Raw genomic sequence first — 24,254 nt, 5'->3', positions numbered from 1 at the left:
GTAAAGTAGTATGTATATGTATTGGAGGTTATTAGAAAATTTTTATGTATAGATTTCTAAGTTAATTTTTATCACATTGAAAACATAATTTGATTAGAGTAAATTTTAGTTCCGTCCACATAGATCTAATAGGGGTTGAATCCAGTGGCACTTAACCATTGAGCAACATCCCCAGCCCTTTTAATTTTTTTGCTTTGAGACAGGGTCTTGCTGAGGCTGACTTTGAATTTGCAATCCTCCTGCCTTAGCCTCCCGAGCCACTGGGATTACAGGTGCGCCCTGCTAGATCCAATATTTAAATGACAAAATAGCAGACTAAGATTTGAGTTTATTGAACTATGACAAGGGCTCCTAACTCATTGGTATCATTTTTCAAACCCTGTGAGTGATAAAACTGGTACTGAAAATACACATGTATATGTATGGCAAATGTATGTACATGTGTGTGCGTGTGTAGCACATGTGTATAGACACAAATGCGCTTACATAGGGCTTTATTTATATCTCTCCAGCTGTCTGTGTATATGTGGTTACCAGCTTGATTTAGGCCTGATATTCTGAGAATCATCGTAGAGTAACTGAGTTTTTGATCCAGAAAATGACATTCTGTTTACCCTCATATCATCTTGTGTCTCTCCCGGTCATCACTAATCACATTGCATGAAAAATGGCATGTGTATAAGAAAGAACTTCTGGCCCAACAGTCTCATTTTATAAATGAGAAAACGTGTATCAAGTATATTCATTAAAGGTTCTTATTCTAAATAGACGAGTTTAAATAGACTCAAACTGAAGATACTCTGATTCTGAAAATTGATTCAATCTCATAGGCGATGCAGGCGTTGCCTGAACTTCCAAACTTAAACTATTTTGTCCCCATTGGATTTGTATACAAAAAGAATTCACTGCCCACTTGCTTCCTTCAGCAGGCCAGCAACCCTATTCCAGGGCCTTGAGGCTTATTGTTCCCTTAGCTGGGACCATTCTTGGCCCAGATGACTCTGGAGGTGCTCTTCCTGGTCTCCATCCCACATCTATTAAAGCATCACTTTGGTGAAGTCACCCTGTCTAAAAATCCCAAACCACCCCCGCCAGGCCTCATTCTCCCTCTCTTCTCATTCATTCTTTCTCCTTACCACTTGAAATGTGCTAACTATTTTTATTTACTTATATTGTGTACCCCACGTTCCTCAGGGGCGGGGGCGCACATCTCTTTTGCTTGTGGCTGTATCCCCAGCCCAGAAGAGGGCCTGCCCGTTCTCAAGTAGGCATTCCAGAAAAGGTGGAAGGAATGTGTGGATGAGCAGACGTGTGTGTGTGTGTGTGTGTGTGTGTGTGTGTGTGAAAACTGCACGTCTGTTCTGTAGCTTAAACTGTCCCTCCCTCCTCAGGCATCTTGGTGTACAGAGCCCACAGGATAATCGAGTCTTGCCAGGAAGCATTCATCCTGCGTCTCTTTCGCCAAAAAAACAAACGTGGGTTCATCAAAGCTTTCACAGACAACGCCGTGGCCTTTGATACTGGTTTCTGTCACGTGGAAAGAGTGATGAGAAATCTTTTTGTGAAGAAGCTCCACCTATGGCCAAGGTAAATCACGTGTAATACATTTTTGTAACAGGGTCTGCTGTAATGTAATTGCACCTTAAAAATAGAACATAAATATAATACGATGTCAAAGTGGCGAGTTGTACTAGATAGATAGATGCCCTATCATGTTCCTAACAAACGCATCCAGGTATAAGTATATGTGGTCACCCCATTTGTGAATCTTTGGAAAGTAGAAAGGGATTTGAGAGTTCTTTTTCTGGTAGTTACTCAGATCCACTCAAGGACAGCTACTTTACTCCTTCTCAAACATTTAGTGAAGCCCCCAGCAGTTAGAGGCCCACAGACACAACACCTTTTACTGAACTGCAGATTTTATTGGCCAGTTCTGCCACTTCAGGTTTGAGGATTACTCACTGGGGAACTGATGCAGAAAGATTTTGAAGAATTTATGTAAATTTCCAGGGAAAACAAAGTTTCAATTTTCAAACATTTTTGCAACCTTTGCTAGCAAGTATTTTGTTTATACAGTATGTTAAGAGTAGTGTTGGGGCTGGGGACATAGCTCAGTTGGTTGAGTGCTTACTTTGCATGCACTAAGACCCTGGGTTCGATCCCCAGCGCCACAAAAAAAAAAAAAAAAGAATAGTAGTTGGAATACTTTTCCTTTTTTGATTGTACCTTATTTCAGAGGTCAGCAAACTTTTCCTATAAATGACCAGAGAGTAGATATCTTGGGTTTTTCAGGCTATATGGCCTGTCACAATAACTCAACTCTGTTATTGAAAACACAAAAGTAGCCAAAGACAATGGGAAACAGTGGGTGGACTGTGTTTCATAAGCCTAATGAAAACAGGCCTTGGACTTGGCCCAGACCAGAGTCCGCTGACCCTGCCGTATTTGATTTACTTCTATTGATGGAGGTCCAAAGTCGTCTTAAAAACATTACCATTTTGCTTTCCATTTTGTTCATTCCATAATTGCATTTGCAAAAACTATCACAGTATTAAAAACTGGAATCAGGAAAACATAGCTCTGTTGAAACTCCAGAAACTATTTGTCTCTTCAGGTTCCATGTGTCCGTCCACTCATTCTTAGAGCAGCACAAGCCTGAGGTGGTGGAGATCCATGTTTCCATGACACCTGCCATGCTCGCCATCCAGACGGCCATCCTGGACATCTTAAATGCATGTCTCAAGGAGCTGAAGAGCCACAACCCAACTCTTGAAGTGGAAGATTTATCTTTAGAAAACGCTATTGGGAAACCTTTCGACAAGGTGCTCTTTTTTTCTTTTCTACTTTAAGTATGATTTGTTGTCATTTTAAAGAATGCAAGTTCTTTTAATATTTGCAGTGTTCTTAATAGAAATTTGCTGTTATCTTAGAATTCAGTTGGAAGTGATTTAAGGTATACCTGCTTTGGTTTATCGCAAAGTCTTTGTAGTAAAATAGGGCGGCTCAGCATGTGAGCATAACTCAATTTTGCAGCTCTTTTGTAAGTAGTCATCTCTTATTTTAACTATAGTCAAGAGGAGTATAAATAACTTTGCTCTGAAATGGCAACATTTGGATATCTACAGGTAGAAGAGTTTTACATAAGAATGCTTTGTAATTATGCATGAATTTATCATCTCTTTTTTGGAATAAAAAAATAACTTGGATGATAAATGTGAAACTCGCTGTGTCTTAAAATTACATTCCAAATTGAGAAAATGGTATGACATTAGTTCGGGGAGTTTTTTTTCCACCATATGTTAATTTTAATACTGGTATATAAATGTCTAATACTATAATGAATTATAGATCTAGAAAATGCTGGCTTTTAAAATTTCCGAGCAACTTTTTGTTATACTTTGGTAGAAGATGTTAATGTCTTTTTTAAGCTCTGAATCAATTTCTTTGTTACTGGTGATTATCAAAAAGAACAAGTTTAACTTCTCATTTCTCTGATTATTTCAGAGAATCACTTTTATTGTGAAATATTAACACATAAAACTAATTTCATGTATTCTGTTTCTCCATCCTAAAGTGTGTTATAATTTAATGAGTGCTGATAATTTGTATATATGATATAAATGGCATATATCATATATATTATATATACACATATATACTATATATGACACTAAACACTAGAAAAATAAAAATAGCCTATATATTTTACACTGGATATCTGTTTATCATCCACTGGCTAATAAAAGTCAAAGCATTGTTTTAGATGTTCTTTTAGTAGTCACATTTAAACATAGACATAGCTTGTATCTTGTTTAAGAAAAAAATTAACCTTTTGTAGATCTTTTTACAAAAGAGGCATGTCATTAGTTTTATGTCCCAACTTGTCTAGGACAGTCTTGGCATCTTCCTTTGGTCCTGGAGTAATTATTAATAGTAACTCATTTCATTTTTATTAGAGTCCTGGTTCGGTCAGTAGATTACATGGTCATCCAAATAACTATCTGCTCAGTATTCAATTTGTTAGATGAGATGCTGTGCAATGACACTGCTTCTGTTCATTAAAACAGATACTGATTTTCTGATGTTTATTAGGCTTTTTCCCTCCTTGACAATAATATAGATATACATAATAATAGGTTGACCACTATCTGATCATAAAGATTGTAGCAATAAGATACTCGACTTTGTATTTGAAAAATTAGATTTATTATTAGAATTTTATGAACTGAAATATTCTAGTCACTTCCTTGGGGAATAATGTTTTGGGTTCCTAATTGTAGTAAAGTATATATCACATGAAAATTTACTGTTTTAACCATTTTTAGGGAACAAGGAGCAATCCTCATTGAAGGTACAGTTTGTGTTTAGAAAGCTGTATTGAATATATTTAGCAATATTCAGTTTTATTCTTGTTTTAGACAATCCGCCATTATCTGGACCCCTTGTGGCACCAGCTTGGAGCCAAGACCAAATCCTTGGTTCAGGATTTAAAGATACTGAGAACTTTGCTACAGTATCTCTCTCAGTACGACTGTGTCACATTTCTTAACCTTCTGGAATCTCTGAGAGCAACGGAGAAGGCTTTTGGTCAGAATTCAGGTGTGATATAACACTATTAATATTATTCTAGGAGTTGATTTGAATGAAGGGTTAGATTTGGGGGGCCCAGATATGGGACATGCTATATTCCACTACATGTTATATACTAAGATCTCAAATTACATTTTATGTTCACTGCACAAGGATGTAGGTTTTATTGATAGCTAATGTTTCCGCCTACATAACTTCTGTTCTGTGTAATAATAAATATTCATATCCATTCCAGGCAATTTTATTTCTAGAAAAGACCGCGTATAGAACAGGCAGTCTCCAACTTAGAAATAGGTTGTGTTCTGGAAGTTTAGTTGTTAGGCATTTAAAATTCATTTTCCCCAAAAAGACAGCAAGGGGTGGATTTCATCAGCTAGTATTGAGGACCGAAAAGAAGAGATTTGCAGGAAATAACACATATACACAACTGGCTGCCATCTTATTTTCCTGCCAGCTACACCCTTCCCCCATTACCAGGACCCTCGGCACAAAGGGTCAAGATTTAATACAATTAATAATTTGTACTCCTTCAGAATCATTCTTAAGTCATAACTTTTAAACGTTAAGTCAGTAAAGAATGCATTTACTGCTAGTACACTTTCCTTCCGCTGCCTTGGTTTACACAAATGCATCAATAGTGTGATCCACCACAGGACTTTTGTACCTTTATTGGAAATATCAACACAGTGATAAAAAAAGCCAAATAATGTCTTTGTATTATTTTGAGAAGAGTTTGGGCATTACAGACTGCCTGAAAACATCTTGGGAACACCCAGGAGTCCATGGACCATACTTCAAAAATCACTAGTCTAGCCAAACAGTGGTAGAGGCTATAACCGTGAGGGAAGTCCTGGTAGGTAGGAAAAGAAGATGGCGGCCAACTGGGTATGGTCATGTGACCGTCAAGAGACTATTTTAAATTAACCATGAATTGAAGCCTTTTTTTTTTTTAACTTTTCGCACTAGGTTGGCTGTTTCTTGACTCCAGCACCTCAATGTTCGTAAATGCTCGAGCAAGGGTTTATCATGTTCCAGATGCCAAAATGAGTAAAAAAGGCAAAATGCCTGAAAAAACGGAAATGAAAGAAGGGCAAGGTACTTAAGTCATTAAGTGCGTCTTTTATTTAAGTATTTGGCGTGGAAACACCAAGTTAAAAATGTAAATTACATTCTTCAGCAACATGTTAAATATATATGTGCATGTTATTTGTTCATAAATTGAAGGTATTGAGCATGACAAATCTCAGATTGCCAAAGGATTCCAAATAACCATGATCCAATACCAATCAAGAGTATTCTTACTGCTATGTAAAAACTATAAATTGATTTTTTTTAATAAAACTCCAAAGTAACTACTATCTTGGCACTTAAAGTCTTGTGTAACTTTTTTTTTTTTTGGTAGTGGGGATTGAACCCAGGGATGCCTTACCTCTGAAATACATCCCATCCCTTTTTACTTTTTATTTTGAGACAGGGTCTTGCTGAATTGCTGAGGCTGCTCTGAAACTTTCAATCCTCTTGCCTCAGCCTCCCCAGTTACTGGGATTACAGGTGTGCCCCACCATGCCTGCCCCCCTTTTAACTTTTAAAGAATGTAAATAGACTAGAAGGAGGAACGTGCGGATTTGATTCCAACATCTAAATATAGTATCAAATATCACTAGTTTTCTTAAAGGGATGGGATAGAATTAATACTTACTTTCTGTCTAGTTTAAAGGTCTGTCTCAAGACTTAATCAATACATATTAATGCTGTGTTTGAGTATTTGTAGAAATAAATGTTTGATCGTTGTCTTCTTTTCTCCATGTTCAAGATTATAAAAATTGGGGGGATTTTGGAAATAATACTATCACTCTATACCAGTTCCCCGTACAAAGCATCACAGTAGACAGCTAACAGAACCATCTCCTTTTAGCACCATGCATGTAACTTTCTGTTAAGGCTTCCTACCACCTGTGTTCGTGCCGGTTTGAAGTATCTGTCATTTAGACCTTAAGTAGGCCTTTTTTAGGAAAGCAGGTTCTATCTAGCATCATTCCATCAATTGATAACTGGAAGGGTGCTGGTGTAAGCTTATGAGATGGTGCTGGTGAACTAAAAGCCTTCGGATAATATCACATAGAATGAGGTTATCTTTTATGTTTATGCAGAATCAAAAAAGGAACTGGTCCTAGAAAGCAACCCCAAGTGGGAGGCACTGACTGAAGTACTGAAAGAAATTGAGGCCGAAAATAAGGAGAGCGAAGCCCTTGGTGGCCCAGGTAGGAATAAAGGACATGATGACATTGCTTTCAGAGGCTTTCAAATGAGCCTTAATTTGACAAGCTCTTTTAACTATTTTGTTTATAAACTGTAGCTGAATAAATGCCAGTAGAATGCAGATCCTACAGCAGTCTCCATTCTATTCCTTTGATGTGATTTTTCTCCAGGTTAAATCATTGTACATTCATGAAGCAGATTTTTCACTGATTGGGTTATCAGGACTTCTATTTAAAGACTCAGCTAATCTCTGCATATGTATTCACCAGGCCTTCAATCTGGAATCCCTAAGGAATAAGCCAATGTGTTTGTGTTATAACTCAGCAAAATAGGCTTAACTCCTGTGCAGTGACATTGGGCTAACCCTAGAAAAAAATACAAATTTTAGGCCTGCTATCTTCAAACATGGGTATTCTAGTAGATTGGCACAATAGACCAAACGTGAATTATAAATTTAAAAATAAGACGAGATCAAAAAGAAAAGTATCTATTGAGTCTCTGAACTCCTACAAAGCAACCAAGGAGCACCCAATCCTTGTGTTAGTAAATACACTGATAATAATATCCCAGAACTTACATGCTATGATTTATGACTCAGGGTCATAGGTGCTCACTGCAGAAAAGTGAAAAAGATAAATGGAGAAGGAGAAATTGCCTCTAGCAACTGATGTTAACATTGGTGTGTTTCCAGGTTTTCTTTTAAGAGTTTTCTATTTCACACTGTTAAAGTCATAGCATAGTTAACAATTTTTGGATATAGAATTAATGGGTCAAATGGAATTAACATTTTTAAAGTTCTTTAGACTTATTATCACACCAATTTCTATCAAGTTCTCATTTCTTTTAGCAACATAAGAGCTTATCTCTTTTTTAACCTAGCTGTTTGTTATGAGTACTCACGTATCTGTACATAGTTTATATACATCTAACAGTTTTATTAAAATTAATAAAATTTAAGAAAATGTTGAAGAAGATGTTTTAAATTTTGATATCTGATAAGCTCCATAGTTTCTGAAATGCATTTTTTTCTTCTGTGAATCGTATTCATTTCCTTGGCCAATTTAGACTATGTCCACAGTTTGTATTAGCTCTTTATACAGTAAAGATTACTAACGTTTGTCATAGTTATTAAAAGTTTTGTGACTTCACCTTTCTTAAATACAACTTTCTATATTATAAAGTAAAGACAGTGGTCTCTGGGGGGAGGTTGTTGTTTTGCAGTGCCTGCCAGGCTAGGCAACTCCTCTGCCACTCCTTTACCACAGAGCTACACCCAACCTCTTACACTGCTTTTAAATCTAGATCATCATCTCCATCAAGAGATGGATAGTCACTTATTTTTTATTTTTATTTATTTTTTTATTTTTTTAGTCATAGTTGGACACAATGTCTTTATTTTATTTATTTACTTTTATGTGGGGCTGAGGATCCAACCCATCGCCTCCCACGTGCTAGGCCAGAGCTCTACTGCTAAGCCACAACCCCAGCCCACTTCTTTTTCTTCTTGAGTTAATTTTTAACATTTGACTTTATAATCCATTTGGAATTTATTTGGGCATAAAAGATCCTCTGCAAAGTTATTAATTAAAATGAGCTTCCTTAAGGCCACTGTTCTGCTGCGGCTGTACTTTCCATGAGACTCTAAATAGCTCTGGCTTCAACTTGACGCAAAAGATTTAAGAAACCCTGCCAAAGAGGGAAGGGAAGGCACACAATGAGCACCCAAGACCCTTTTGAGACGATTTGTAACTTGTGGCTCCTTTAGAGGAGGCTGAGATGCCTTGGCTTTGGAGGAAGCAGTGGGGGACGTGGGAAGGGACCGGCGCAATTACCAGGTAATGCTCTTCCTTGCTTCTAGGTCAGGTGCTCATCTGTGCCAGCGATGAGCGCACGTGCGCCCAGCTGCGGGACTACCTCACTGCGGGCGCCGAGGCCTTCTTGCTGAGGCTGTACAGGAAGACCTTTGAGAAGGACAGCAAAGCTGAGGAGGTGTGGATGCGATTCAGAAAGGAGGACGGTTCCAAGAGAGCCATGAAATCCAACAAAAGACCCAAAGAGCCCCAGAACAAAGATCGGGCCTCTGCCAGAGACAGGAGTCTCAAGAAGAAGAAGCGAAAGTTGACGCTGACTCAGATGATCGGGAAGTCAGAGGAACTGGAAGAGGCCGCGGACGTGGAGGAAGGTTACCGCAGAGAAGCGGGCAGCAGCCCCGAGAGTGGCGAGGAGGAGGTGAAGCACGAAGCCTTCGATGTCAATCTGTCCTCGGATGCCGCCTACGGGATCCTCAAGGAGCCGCTCACCATCATCCACCCACTGCTGGGCTGCAGTGACCCGTATGCGCTGACCAGGGTGCTGCACGAAGTGGAGCCGCGGTACGTGGTGCTCTACGACGCAGAGCTCACCTTTGTCCGGCAGCTGGAAATCTACAGGGCAAGCAGGCCCGGGAAACCTCTGAGGCAAGTCACAAAGAACATTGGCGGTTTGCTTACCTCCCACATTCCACTGTGACCACGCAGGTTGGGCTTATGGAACCTTATTTTGCTTTTTGATGAATCTGAGCAGCATGGGACGAATGTCAGATGCAGTAGCTGAGCATCAGACCTAAGGGACTACCCCTGTTCTTGTTGCACTGCGCAGTGTTCTTTCTGTGATAGTTTCCAACTTATGGGGTGCAGTATCTGAAAAAGATTAGGGAATGTTTTAGCATTCTAAGTTCTACCAGAAGTTATAACTATGACTTGGCTGAATCATTTTAATCTTATAAAATGTCTTTCTTATAAATTTTAAAAAGTGACTCTAAATTACATCCACATAAAATGAAAGCATTTGGGGGTGGGGGGATTACTATACCCAGTTTTCTTGAGTTTCAAGAAGGATCAAATGAAAAATCTACAGAAATACCACATGAGAAAACGATGCCTCCCAAGGAATATAGTGTTCTAGCTCTCCACTTATCTGAGGGGAAATAAACAGCAAAATTAATATCCTGAACTCAGCCTGAACCAAAAGCAGAGCCAAAAGAAACCTTTCTCGCAGTCTAACTAATGCAGCCTTTCAGAGTGGAGATGAATGGAGGAGCTGGATCAGAAATAATGCAGAGATAAAGAGATTAGATGAAGCTGGTAAAATCACTACAGGCTGGTAAATTTTTCATACTTTACTATCGATCAACTTTGTAGCTAGTTTGTGTGTAGAAGTTTCTTTCTTGTCTGAGCACAGAACAGCATATTATTTGGAGCAGAAGAGACCCCAGGGTACAGCTACCAGCTCTGTCAGTGGGAAACTAAGGCCCAGAAGTGGCCAGGGACTTGGCCTCAGCCACAGGATGCATCCACAGGAGAGCCGAGGCCCCTTAACTCTTTGTCCACTGATTTCCCTGTCTGTTCCTCAGAGAAACATAATCCAGGAAGATGAAGGCTAAAAGAAAAACCAAGGCTGAAAAGGGAGAGTACCTCTGATAAAGAAAACCCTGAGGAGCAGAGGTGCTTAATTCAGTTTTTAGCTGCAAACAAGATATATTAAAAGCAGGCCTTTTTAAGAGAAAATATATCAGATTATTTTTTCAGATGCCTAATAGAATCCATATATCCTTTCCATCCATGTACTTATATAAAATGTGTGACGGCTCTGTTCTGTTAATATGTGAATAAAAGAGAACCAAGAAAGTATTGTGAAGGTAAAGGTCATATAGATTCATCTGTTTATTTTTCACCAACATGACCTTTTATAAGCCGGTTTTTATAACTCTTCTCCAGCTTAAGTTTGGCAGAGATGCAGAGAAAAAATTAAAAAAAGAGAAGCCTCTAAAATTCTGTTTTATGTTTATGAGGAAAGAATTATTCTATCCCTCCAGATAGATTTCAGTATTATCCTTCACTCTGTTCCCCCATTTGATGAAAGAATTTAAAAAAAAAAACTCTTTGGGTAATGAGACCTTTGACAGGTGGGGTTTAGGCAGCTGAATTTGACTAAGTACGTAATGAATGGTAACTTTGATTCTTAGTCAAACATTTATTATTTGAGCAGTCTGGGTTGCTGGTTTCAGATGCTCTGCTGCTCCTTTCATGGATTAAAAAGTGTGTTCCTGCAGCCTAAAGGAGTTCTGTCTTGACTTGCAGGGTTTACTTTCTCATATATGGAGGTTCGACAGAAGAGCAACGCTATCTCACCGCTTTGAGGAAAGAAAAGGAAGCTTTTGAAAAACTCATAAGGTACTCCCTCAATGATCAGCATGGATGTCGAGAGAACACCGAAGGCCTTTTACAGACCAGAGGCCTCTCGGGTGGGGGAAGATGCACCAGCCCTGGGTAAAAGGGGAGGGGGAGGATGGGGAGTGGGGTCCAGCCAGGGTGTCCCCAGACTGTGCCTCTTGCATACTTGCCTTTTCTTCCTCCCCTTCTCTCCCACCATCTCCACTGCTTTTCAGCAGTTTAGTTAATAGAGCACCAGTTGTATTCCCTGTGTGGAATGCTTCAGACTAGAAGCTTTGTTTCGTTTTTCTTTTTTTTTAGATTTTGGAATATTGGCACATACATAATGAGATACGTTAAGATAGGATCCAAGTCTAAATATAAGGTTCATTTATGTTTCAAATGCACCTTGTACACGTGGCCTGAAGGTCATTTGAGACAGCTTTTGTAGCACACCTGCTTTTCGACTGCACCCCAGGACAGAAGTCAGCTGGGGGATGTTTCATTTGTACTATCATGTCAGCACTTAGACAGTTTTGGAACATTGTGGATTTCAGATTTTCAGATTAGGGATGCTGGACCTATATTGGGAGAATGTTAAAGAAAACTTCTGCTTCTAAAAAACTATAATAGGAAACATCCAAAATCTTACTAAAACATTGCTTCTTTAAGCAATGTCTTCTTCTTAAATTTCCCTCCTCCCCACCTTATGCACGAGATTCCTCCTTTTCCATTGAATTGTGATTTTTTTTTCCCCTCCTTGTAAAATCTCCATTGTCCGTAGGTGGGTGGCTACTTTACCATTTACTGGGAAATACTTTTATGACCCATCCAGTTCTGATCCCCATCAGTAGAAACATTCCAGGGAGAAAAAAAATTTAAGATGTTGTTTATCTGAACATATGTGTATGCTTTTAATAATGGAGATCTGTAGCATTCCAAATCCCAGTAAAAAAATGTTTTTCAGCTTAACATAAGGAAAATGTTTATGAGATATTTACAAACTGGTTGGCTACCTCTTGCCCCTGAAAGCTTTCTAGAAATCTGATGATCCTCCACCAGGGATCTTGTCACTGCTCTTGTCATTGGAAATTGCAGTTAGGTATGGGAAGATGATCTCTAAGGGGCCTCAGAAGCCAGGGCCAAGGCTGGATCAGGCATCACTGAGCTAAGCCACAGAGAGGCTAGACCTTCAGAGACCACAGCCTGCATGAGTGTGGCAGGTCCACACCAGGCTTCCACCCCTCAGACACTGGCGAGGTACCAGTGGCAACAAGAGGGCAAAAATTATTTTTTAGTGGCAGTCAGCCTGCCAGGGCACTAGACAGGATTTCAAAAATGGACAGCCATCCTGCCGCACTGCCTCTATGTTCTGGGTGGGAACAGTCTATGCCTTCTTGGAGTTTATCCTCCCGTGCAAAAGACCTAGACTCTAAATGACCATAAAGAGCATAATAAATAGGGTTGAGAGCACTGCCAACAGCAAAGGTAAAAGAAAAGATTTAGCAGGAGAGCGGATGGAGGGATCGACCTAGGCCAGAAGCCGGTCGGGAGCAGCTGCAGGAGGCAGGGGTGTTCAAGCTGGTTCTGGAAAAAGCTGTGGGATTTGCCAGACAGATGGGGTGGAAAGCTGGTCACGCTGAACAAAGGGCTCAGGAGTGCGAGAGGCCCACTGAGGGTTTGGGACTTCAGGGCCCAGGACAGCATTGCAGCACTCTGAGTGGGAATGTGACTTAGGTGAATTTGTAAAGGTTTTCTGTGACATGAAACTGAAAAATGAATCAGCATGGAAGCTAGTCAGAGGCTGATGGGATTGCCGGGTGAAAGAAGGTAGCCTCCATCACTGGGTTAATGGAGAGGACGGGACAGATTTAAGAGATGTTTAAGGAGCTAGAATCAAAGGATTGGTGATGTGGGCCAGTACCTCCTACCCATTCTTTCACTCTTTCTTAAAAAACATCCTTTCCCTATATTGTCTCTAATTAAAGTAATTGTCACCAAATCACAAATGAACACCGAGAGCTAAAATATTCAGATTAGGGTATTAGTGTTCCCCTCAGGGGTCCCCAAGGCCACTCTGAGACTCACTGGTTCTCTAGAAGGATTCACGTGACTCAGAAAGACTGTTGTGTTCATAGTTGGGTTTATTACAGCAAAAGGATACAGATTAAATCAGCAAGGGAAAAGACAGGCAGGTGACATCCAGGGAAACCAGGATTATGCTTCCAGGTGTCCTGCCCTAGAGTCACAGCGATGTGCTTAACTCTCCCGGCAGCCATGTGCGAATGCACAGGCAAGGATTGGCCGCAGGGAAACTCATGGAGCCTTAGCCTCCAGGGTTTTCACGGGGGCCCAGCCACGCAGACCCCAAACCTCAGAGCAAAACCTGGCATTCACCATGAGCCACATTTTTAGCATAACTATCTAATCAAACGGGGACCAGGGGACATGGGCCCAAGGCCTCAGGCATTCAAAGCCCTCTTACCAGGAAGAATATTCCAGGGGTCATCACTCATGAGCCAAAGGCCATTCCCAAGGAGACAGGCCTGTCCGAGAAGTGGGCAGTTTGAACATCTCCTGTCAAGTGAATTGACCCTTTCCCTGCAGGGCACAGTGGCCAGAGGAGCTTAGAACACCAGGCAGGAATCGTCTGACGGGGTGGGTTTTCTGTACCAGCCTTTAGTTGTGTGGCTGCCTCTTCTCTGATACATCAGGAACCTAATTGAGCAAGTGGTACTTTTAGTAGGTAGTGGTCAGGTACAGGGGACCCCATGTCACTCCTGGTTTATGCTCAGTGACATGTAAGTGAACCCCCGCACCTAGACCTCACCCAGCAGAACCTGGAACATGGACTCCCCCACTTCAATGGGACAATGTTTCCACATCAGGTTTTACTCTAATTTTACTTAAGATCCACCATAACTTTTTCTAAACTCTCAATGGCAATTGCCTACTTGCTATAAATGAGATCTCCCATATTACACAACAGTCAGATGGTTCTGCTATCTAGAATCCTAAGATATTTGCCTTCCCAGAAAACTTGGGGAATTTGAGAGGTGTTTCTTCAGAAAACCGCATTTGAGGTGTCTCTCTGCTGAAAGAGCATTTCCTCCGCTCTGTACTTAGAAGAAACTTGAACACGAGAATAAGATAATGTGCTTTTGCCAAGGCCTCCATGGGTGGTGTAAGAACAGAAGCAACACTCCTATTTAACCAGAAGGGGATGAATCAGGCAAACTGGCAGGGGAAGAATTGTTTGGCTGTGTTAAAGACGAGTAGATTACAAATGATAAGAGAAAAGAGACCACACTTCTAGGTATTGATAATAAAATGTTCCCGGGGTAGAAAACTATAAGATCCTCAGCATACAAAGTCTGGAGGAGGTCACTGCTTTTCAAAGGAAGTGGTGAGACTATTGGAAATTTTACTGTCAGAAGACACAGTCACAAGATAGGTTAGCTGGAGGGCTTGAGTAGGTACCCATTTGAAGAGAGACTTCTAATACAGCACCTCCTTCCTATATCAAAACATTGTGCAAGCTGTTCATATGCCACTGAAAATATCAAAGCAAAAGCAGGAGCCCTCGGTACTTTAGATCAAGCAGAAGCAGGACACTGAACTTCCAAAGTTATTTTGTGTCTATCTCGCAGACTAACTCCGATAGTTATGCTAAACGGGAGGACAAGGAATCAAAGGTTTACAATGATGGCAGGTTCCTATTAAGCGAATTTGAGAGACCGGTTAGGAAGGCTTGTCTTCCTCAGAGTCCAGGTTTCATTTCTGGGGTATATTTTTTTCTCACAAATGGAAACAGTCACGGAATCATTTGAAATCATTTTGGGTCTTATAGTGTAACCCTGGATGTTTCGGGGATGTGGTTACCACATTCTAAGGACAGTATAGCAGTCCTAACAGCCACACTGATGCTGCAGTTATTCTGTGCCAAGCGCCGTTCAGAGCAGCTTACGTGTCTAACGTAGTCCTCAGAGCAGTCTTTTGAAGTGAGTTATATTATTAGCCCCATTTTACAGATGAAGAAATTGAGGCCCAAAGCCATTGAATGACTTGCCTGAGGCCACACAGCCAGTAAGTGGTTCAGATTCACATGACATGGAACAGGATCTGCACTCTAACTGACCCCCAGGGGTGACAGACCAATCAGGAAATGGGGATGCCAGCCCACATGTGATACATAGCTTAGCTAGTAAAATAAGCAGAAATAAAGAGGGGAAAAAAAAGAACAAAAACAATGAATTTAGTAATTCCAAATTTTCAAGGAAAAAAAATTTATGGGAGCAAAAATTTTCTTGCCTGATTAGCCTTTTGTCCTAACCAGCGTGTGGCTGTGGTGGAGCAGCAAGGCATGGCCACCCCAGCCATTGCCAAGGTGAGGACGGTCCAGCGGGGAGAATGAGAAAGAAAGCACAGCTAGAACCTTGTCTGCCCCCTCACCATCTATTTATGCTGAACTGAGAATAACTTTGCATCTGTAGATGCTTTCAAATAGCCTAGAATTTAAAATTATCATTTCTGTTCTTTAGTGGTATTTTTAAGTGGTATTCTGCTCTAAAACATCATTTATCCAGAGTAGCTGAAGAATCGGTCCGTTTGATTTCATTTCCTTTAATCAGAAAATCTCAGTTGCTCCGACCCTTGCTGAGGTTGGTTAGTACTGACCAAGCCCCTTCTGCCTCGCCTTACTCTGGCCTGTTTTGCTGCAGTTCCTCAGTTCTGCAAGGTTTTTCCAGGGCTTTCTTTGTTTCCTCAACTCGGCTACAAGCCCCTGGAGGGAAGAGGCCCAGCGACTCTGTCTCTCCTGTCATACCTGGCACAGATGGGACACTCAGTACTCACTGTTTCATGAGTTAATTATAGCATCCTTTACTGGTTTTGAAAACTGAGTATAGCAAACCTAGGATACTCTCGCGGTGACTGCTGAGGAACGTGTCATGCCATAGCTTTGAATTGCAAGCCTTAGTTAGAATTGTGATCTGCAATCACAGACAGAGACTGTGCCACCTTGAAGTTAGAGGTCCCTGCACGGTGGTGTCTGCATCCCAGGGCCTAGCCCAGCACAAGGGGCACTGCACAGTGTCCTTCAGTGGATACCCGAGTGATGGTCGAACACTGCTGCTGAGGTATAGCATACTGAGATGTTGATTTTCTGTTTCCATCTCTGGTAGAAATTTGGTTCATGCATGAACCTGCATTTCCCTTTAAAATTGAGAGTGCTTAAGGGAGCCACCCACCTGGAGATTTTTAAATCAAAGTGCTGTCATATGTGTGTTTTCATTTTCTTAATCATTGATTTTCTAACCTCTAGTTAATGAGTACCCTGAAAATATATATATAAATGATTTCATTTTAAGTACCAATAACACATTAGCTTTACACACAGCTTCAAATCAACTCTAACATTTTTTACATGCATGTTTATTGTCTCAAAATACTTGAATACAGAAAAAATATATAAATAGCTGGTTTTTTAAATTTTTTTTAACTCTAGAAGATCAAGAAGTAGCACCCAACCAAGAAATTCTTCCAGCTCCCTTCACCCATCACGTGCACCTGTGTGTTCCCTTCTGATGTATTTCTCGAACTCTCTTTTACAGTGACAGTCACGTAGATCACATCAGATATGAAAATTCTCAAAAGATTAAAATCTAGAATTTTGAAATCAATTCAAAAAAATGTGTCAATGTTTCCTCCACCAGGGAAAAGGCGAGCATGGTCATCCCTGAAGAAAGAGAAGGCCGAGACGACACCAACCTGGACCTTGCAAGAGGCGCAGCATCAACAAATGCGTCCACCGACACCCGCAAAGCCGGTGAGTCCTGCCCTCTGCCAAGAACCTCTGTTGCCGGGAAGGAGCTTGGCTTTTCTCCAAAAACTCCTAAAAACAGAGATGGGGCCAGGGAGAGGACATCAGGCCCCACACTCCAGCCTCGGTTCTGCCATTTAATAGCCACACATCTTCCCCAGAACAAAGCCACTGTGTCACCTGTAAAACACATCAGGTTGAGTCCTGTGCTCCTAAGGTTAGAAGTGGTTGTATCCAGTATTAGATCTAGAACAGTTGATTGAGACTCAGAATGCTCTTTTCCAAAGAAACTTTGGTGGATGCTGATTAGGTTTTGGTCTTCAATCAAAAAAAGCCAATTTGACCCCCAGCTGAGGGGATTTCTCCCTCCTTCCTCTGCCTCTCCCTTCAGGTGTATACCTAGGAGAGTTACTCTGGGCACATACATCTCAGGTGTCTGGCAATCTTGTTTCTGTGCAGTGTTTGCACTGGCATGCCAACAAGTTCTGCCAAAGGCCAGGTACACCATGAACCAGAAGTAACCATTTCCCACACCCAAGTCCCCATTTTCCCATGACAGCAGCTGGTGGGGCTGAAAATCCAGCTCAGTGGTAGTGATTGCCTAGAATGCTCCAACATCCAGCACAACAAAAATCAAAAATAAAAATAAAAATGTAACCCATGAAAACAGCTGGGATTGGCCAAGCAACATGAGAAAAACAATAAAATTGAGTTGATTTAACTACTGGTGAGGTCAGGGCCACTGAGACCACTGGGTCTCAGAATTTAGTAGACTCCAGAGTAACCTCAAGTGCTTCTAGAACTATAGATTCGCTGGCCTCCATCCATAGAAACTCTGATTCAGTGGGTGTGGAATGGACTCAGCATCTCCTCTGATGGAAGTGGTCCTTGGAACACACTTTGAGAAACACTGCCTCAGAACATCTGTGTCTTTTTTGATAAGATTCTTAACAACTCATCAAGGTTGGTGACATTTCATGAAGGACTGCAGAGTGAAAGACACTATGAGAAGGATATATAAGAGCATGTAGGTACCACACAGAAGTCTCTTAATGGAAGTCTGCCCTTTGAGATCCATCCTTAAAGCCTCCATATGAGTTTCCTATTGCTGCTGTAACAAATTCCCATAGACTTGGTGGCTTGAAATAGCACACATTTATTGTCTTGCAGTTCTGCAGGCAGGTCAGAATTCCAAATTGGTTTCAGTAGGCTAGGATAAAGATCCAGCAGGGCTGTGTCCCTGCCAGAGGCTCCAGGAGAGAATCCCTTTCCCTGTTTTTTTGTTTTTTTTTTTCCAGTGCCTAGAAGCTATCTGCATTCCTTAGCTCATATCCTCTTCCTCCACCTTCAAAGCCAGTACTGCAATGTCTTCTCTCCTCTCTGACCCTCCTCCTTCCCTCTTTCACTTCTAAGGACACATGGGCCTACCCACATAGTCCAGGACAATCTCCCAATCTCCAGATGCTTAACTTAATCACATGTGCAAAGTCCCTCTGACCTGTCAAGTGTCTTATTTACACGTTGCAGAGATTGGGGTATGGGCATCGTTGGAGGGCCATAGCTCTGCAATACCCTCCATAGATGTAAGTGTAGTTCTTAACAGCAGCATTAGCATCTCCTAGAGTTTTGTTAGAAATGGGGAGTCTTAGGACCCTTAAGTCCCAGCCCTACTCTTTACACCATCCCTGGTTTATGTGTGTACATGACAGCATCAGAAGCTGTGTTCCTGTTTTTCTTGCAGTGTCCTCTTTTCCCATGGACTGTCTTTTCTCTGGACCCTCTTTTCTCTGGACTCACCGAAATCATGACAGCAGCTCTAAGGCAGTTGACTCAGTGAGCATGCTAAGTGTCTAGTATGTAGCAGGCTCTGTCCTAGGATTTGGGAGTACATGCCCAGTGCCATGTGGTGAGGGCCCTTGGAGGGAACAAACCAGCACAAACCAGAACAGACATGTCTGTACCCGTGAGTCATTGCAAGTTAGGAACGACCCATAGAGGCCTCTCACTTCTGTTTAGTTTTAAGGGAATTCACCTCTGCTTTCTCTATAAATAAACGTTGTAGAAAAGACAGAAAAATGTGGAATAATGCCACGTGGCATTATGTAACCATCCATCAGAGGATAATAACAGAAACACAGATATTAAACTCTAACAGAGCTCCTCCAAGAGTGTCTCCCCAGTGACATTACTGAAAAGGCTCCTTTTTTTTTTTTTTTGGTAGGTGGCCAAGAACAGAACGGAGTACAGCAGAGCATAGTAGTGGACATGCGCGAGTTTCGCAGTGAGCTGCCATCCCTGATCCACCGCCGGGGCATCGACATTGAGCCGGTGACTCTGGAGGTGGGCGACTACATCCTGACCCCGGAGATGTGCGTGGAGCGCAAGAGCATCAGCGACCTGATCGGCTCCTTGAACAACGGCCGCCTCTACAGCCAGTGCGTCTCCATGTCCCGCTACTACAAGCGCCCGGTGCTGCTCATCGAGTTCGACCCGAGCAAGCCCTTCTCCCTCACGTCCCGCGGTGCCTTGTTCCAGGAGATCTCCAGCAATGACGTCAGCTCCAAACTCACCCTTCTCACGCTTCACTTCCCCAGGCTGCGGCTTCTCTGGTGCCCGTCCCCCCATGCCACCGCGGAGTTGTTCGAGGAACTGAAACAAAATAAGCCGCAGCCCGATGCGGCCACGGCCCTGGCGGTCACAGCCGATTCCGAAACCCTCCCCGAGTCGGAGAAGTATAACCCTGGCCCCCAAGACTTCTTGTTAAAAATGCCCGGAGTGAACGCCAAAAACTGCCACTCCTTGATGAACCACGTTAAGAACATCGCAGAATTGGCCACCCTGTCCCTGGACAAGCTCACGGGCCTCCTGGGGCACGCTGCCAACGCCAAGCAGCTGTACGAGTTCCTTCACACCCCCTATGCGGAAGTCGTGTCTAAAGGGAAGCTGAAAAAGTGAGCAGGCTTGTCCTCCCTCGACTGGCGCAGCCCTCTCTGCCAGCCGCACGGGGTCATTATTAATCATCCGCTCAGTGATTCCTTCTTTTCCAGTGCTTTCAATGATTGTGCGTCCTGTCTCCAAGGTCGGTGGACCAGAAGCCAAGCTTCCTGTGCACGTTGGGCTTAGGTGTCTCTCTAACTGTCCCTGGCCTCTCTCTCTTCCCCTACCCGCTGCACTGTCCAGGTCAGGCCTAGTATATTCCATCTCTAAATGAGGAGTGTCAGGACCAGACAGAGGTTCTGCAAGTGTTCATAGAAGACTGCTCCGAAGCAAGCAGGAATTTGTGTCTCCTACACAAACTGATAAGACACACAATCATGTTCTTACCTGCTCTCTACACAGGGCCCTCTGGAACCCTAAGGAGGAGTCTCTCTGCCATTCCTGATCAGTTCTTTCCACCACATTTCCTTCAATTTCATACTCCTTGGGGACTTCCTGCTGCTAATTTAAGAGAGCCACTTCTAAAGCTGGCTGACAAGTCTCCTAACCACCCAAATATATGCAGCACCTACTATAACTTGTTTATCAGAAACCAGTACTTTTAAGACATAAAATGAATTACCTGTTCACAGAATCGAGTGGTACAGGTGCAGGAGCCCTTAGAATTCTTAGTTCTTGCACATGTTCAGTCTCCTAAATCCCAAAGATCTTCAAACCCAAATGAATACTCACAGTCTTGTAAAGACTCCCACTTTTCCCACCTGTCTTCACTAGACTAAGAAACTCATACCACATCCTCCAGAAACACATGGTCCTCTGAGTCCCCATGCCTCCTGTTCCTGTACCAGGCACCTCCTTCTTTTCCTGGGTGAGCTCTCCAACATGAGCAACCCTCAAAGCTTTTAAGATTGAGTTTTCTTTCTTTCCTGTTGAGATAAAAGGATTATAGATAAATGGAAGATCAAAGCATAGAATATATAAAAGCTCAAATGAAATGTATAAAGAAACTAATTCCTTCTAAATCTCCTCCTGATTGACTTAGGTCTGCTTTTTACTGAGGTGTGCATGCAAGGTCTCCATAGCATCTCTGCAGTTTTTAAACTTTGATATTTAAACATTATTAACTTAGCTATTATTATTCACTGTTTAGTAACGAGCAGTCAATTTTCTACCTCAAGAGCTGCTGTAGGCATCAGTTCTGCTGTCCCTGTCATCCGGTATAATCTTTGATCAGTGTCAGCTCTTTCTTGGTTGGTCATGACAAACTAGGACAGTGACCCTTGTAACAGAAATGTGTCTTCTCTTTTAACAAAAGCACTTACTGAACCTCTCATTGGCATCTTGATTTGTTGGTACTTAAAAGTATGTTGGTCCCTCATTGTCCGTGGAGGCTGGTTCCAGAACCCTGTTATGGCACCGAATCTGCGGATGCTCAGGTCCCTCCTATAAAACAGTGTAGTCTTTGCACACGACCTGTGCACATCCTGCTGTGTATTTTAAACCATCTCTAGATTATCTAAGTATTTAATACGGGGTAAATGCTGGGTAAGTAGCTATTAGACTGTTCTGTTTAGAGAATAATGACAAAGGGGGGGGGGGCTATATACATTCAGCACAAATGCAGTTTAATTTTTTTTCCAAAATCTTTTCGATTCTCAGTTAAATCTACGATACAGAACCCTTGGATGCAGACTGTGGGTTTGGAACTCCCTCCAGGGCACTTCAGGAAAGAATTGAGGGGTATCAAGAGCCAGTTTGATGACCATAGAACTCCGTAAGGTGATGTAGAGAACAGAGAAGGAAACGGGTGGAATAAAGATTTGAGCTACTATTTTTGTCCCAGGGATAAAACTATACCCTCCAGGGTAAGAAACAAACCCACTGAATGATGACAACATTAATTGTTGGCATTCACTTCTGTATTTATTATTTTATGGAAGAGTTCAATCATAGTGTATTGACCACTAAAATAGACATACCACTTCAAATGACAATGGTCATTATCACATTTCTTCACCCTAGCCTAGCACTTCAGCGTCGGGTATGTAATTTCTATTTTTTTCTTCTTGTATAATTCCACCTGCCTTTTATTGTTGTGTCATTACATAAAACAAAAGTCTTCACATAGTGTGTTCCATGATGGGGGTTTCATTCCAAGCGTTCAAAACTGAAGTCCTTCTGAGAGCTACCATATTAAGCAACCCGTGTCATCTGATACAATGTGGATAACAGTCTCAACTGTATTTATTTCCAGTGTCCCTCAACTCTCAAAATCTGCTGCCTGCTCTTGTACCTACGGGGACATGAAGACAGGTACACCGTCTCTTGTATGTTTGAATTTCGACCAGTAATTTCTAATGAACTTTAATTGGTCATTATAGGTGAAGGACTCTCCCTTACTTCCTCTCCCAACTAAATGAGTGTATTTTAATGTATTTCCAGTTGTGGAAAACTTTCAATATATTCATCAAGTATTTACTTTTCTCAAATTTTTTTATGAATTTTTACAATCAAAGAATCTTTGATAAAGGAACTACAGATGCATGCCGTTGCAAAATTAAAGTATTACTTTATTTTCTAGCAACATTTTACTAACTTTGCCTTTTTCCTTCCATCTAGCAAATATCCAATTTACTGGTGAACTCATGTGTAGCTTTTTCAAAACCTTTTTTAAAAGCCAGATAGATCATCATTGCTGTTCTGATTTTACAAGTTTTTTGCCTAAAAACTTGAAAACACATGAAATATTGTGAGAAATCATTTTGAGTTTTGTTTATTTAAATCATAGTACCTCTCTTGATATTCCTTAAAATTACACAGGAAGAAATCATTTCTCATAGTGGCCATAAATATTGTAAGTCACTGTTTCTTTAGTCTGAGGTTTAGTAGACAGGGTGTCTACTAAGAATGTAGTTCCCCAGCTCAGCAAGACCTGAAGATAATTGTCTCGTTCATCAACCCATCAGGACACAAAGGAATAAATCCAGGTTTGGTGGTGGTGAGGTGACTTAGTACAAGACTAAGCCTGGGCCTTCAGCAGGAAAACCTTCCCTGAAGCAAATCTGGGGAAAGTAGCCAGGGGAGGGAGACAGGCATTATTGACCTTCGTTCTTGGTTTTGAAGCATGATTTGATCTTTTTTTTTTTTTTTTTTTTTGGCTCAGAGAACTTTAGGGAAATTCTCCTTTGTCTTCAGTTTAACCTAGAAATGGCCCCTGAAAAACCAACACATTAGGAAGATTCTTTTTCTCAGCCTAGAGTATATTCACATGTCACCAGGCTCCGAAATGAGTTGTCACTGTGCTTTATTATTTTGCCTCATAGCTATTTCCTTTCCGATCCTGAACTTAAACACTTCATGACCCATCTTTTTAGCAGCCTTTACCACTGTGCTAGTGTTTTGTTTTTTTTTTTAATTTATGGTTGTGTAAGTCAAGATTTGGATGGGAGGAAGATGAAACTGAAATATATCTATCTGTCACCAATGTGTGTGTGTGTGCGCGCGCGCGTGCGTGTGTGTGATAAAATGTATATTTATTCAACATCCTCCTCAGTATGTTACAGACAAAGCAAAAATAAAATGTATAGTGAAAGGGCATATATTGCCAACAACGTGTTAGTAAGTATTTAAAATTCAGAGTATCTTTTCTTTTTCATTACGCAGAATAAATGATTAAAGCTGAACATTGGTGAACCACTCACTGCCTGTGCTGTCTGACTTGCTAGTGATCCACTTTCTACAACATCAACTTACTCTCCCCCTTTTTTTTTTTTTGCCATAAATACACTTTTCTGTGGGTTATTTTCACTCTGCAACAATCTACTTAACCAAGGGAAGGAGGAAGTATCCTCCTTTTGAAAATACTCAATTCTCTGGTACACAATGATTGCACAGTAAACAGTTCCTGGGACATCTTAAGGAGGGTTAATTTTCCTGGTATGCCCACCACATGGATACTTGTTCCTTTGACATCAAAATTGGAAGAGAATTGTCCCCTTTGACACACCTGGAGTTCACTGTAATTTTTTAAGCAAGTTTAATTATTAATTTACAAATTGACTCATCTCAATGATTTAATTATTCTTGATTTGGCTTTAAAATGTAGCTCCATGTCCCTTTTTAGTGAGAGGTGGGATACTTTATTACTCAAAATGCTTTAATATCTGAATAAAAATTTCGGCAGCCTAATGAACCTTTTCTTAGTAGTAATATGACTTGCATTTGTTGAGGCTTTATGCATTCTCATTTAATCCTCAACAAAACCATAAAGATGCTCAATCCTGTTTTACAAGATCAAAGCTGAAGCACAGAAAGGTTAAGTAATTTGCCCACAGTCACCCATAGTAAATGGTGGAACTGTGATCAGAAATCAAGTAGTCTGATTTTAGAGCCCAGAATGAAACACTGTGGACAGGTTTGGGGAAGGAGCAGTTTGTGAGTCTGGTTTGTGTCCACTT

General features: G+C 41.3%; 1 protein-coding gene across 1 annotated transcript in view; it reads left to right on the top strand.

Moving 5' to 3' along the window:
- The window catches only part of Ercc4 (ERCC excision repair 4, endonuclease catalytic subunit), a 28,210-nt gene extending 4,716 nt beyond the window's left edge, over positions 1 to 23,494 (top strand). Inside the window, exons 3-11 of the mRNA XM_046440577.2 lie at positions 1,392 to 1,587; positions 2,615 to 2,822; positions 4,419 to 4,599; positions 5,557 to 5,685; positions 6,741 to 6,851; positions 8,708 to 9,305; positions 10,968 to 11,060; positions 16,754 to 16,866; positions 19,082 to 23,494. Of these exons, the coding sequence (XP_046296533.1) occupies positions 1,392 to 1,587; positions 2,615 to 2,822; positions 4,419 to 4,599; positions 5,557 to 5,685; positions 6,741 to 6,851; positions 8,708 to 9,305; positions 10,968 to 11,060; positions 16,754 to 16,866; positions 19,082 to 19,815 (2,363 nt within the window). The 3' untranslated portion in view covers positions 19,816 to 23,494. The remainder of the gene's footprint in view (positions 1 to 1,391; positions 1,588 to 2,614; positions 2,823 to 4,418; positions 4,600 to 5,556; positions 5,686 to 6,740; positions 6,852 to 8,707; positions 9,306 to 10,967; positions 11,061 to 16,753; positions 16,867 to 19,081) is intronic.
- The last annotated feature ends 760 nt before the right edge of the window (positions 23,495 to 24,254 follow it).

Source organism: Marmota monax, unplaced genomic scaffold (genome assembly GCF_021218885.2).
Source record: "Marmota monax isolate L192 unplaced genomic scaffold, Marmota_monax_Labrador192_F-V1.1 WCK01_AAM20220418_F8-fsc00035, whole genome shotgun sequence".
NCBI classification, from domain to species: Eukaryota; Metazoa; Chordata; class Mammalia; order Rodentia; family Sciuridae; genus Marmota; species Marmota monax.
This window is presented reverse-complemented; position numbering and strand designations above follow the sequence as displayed.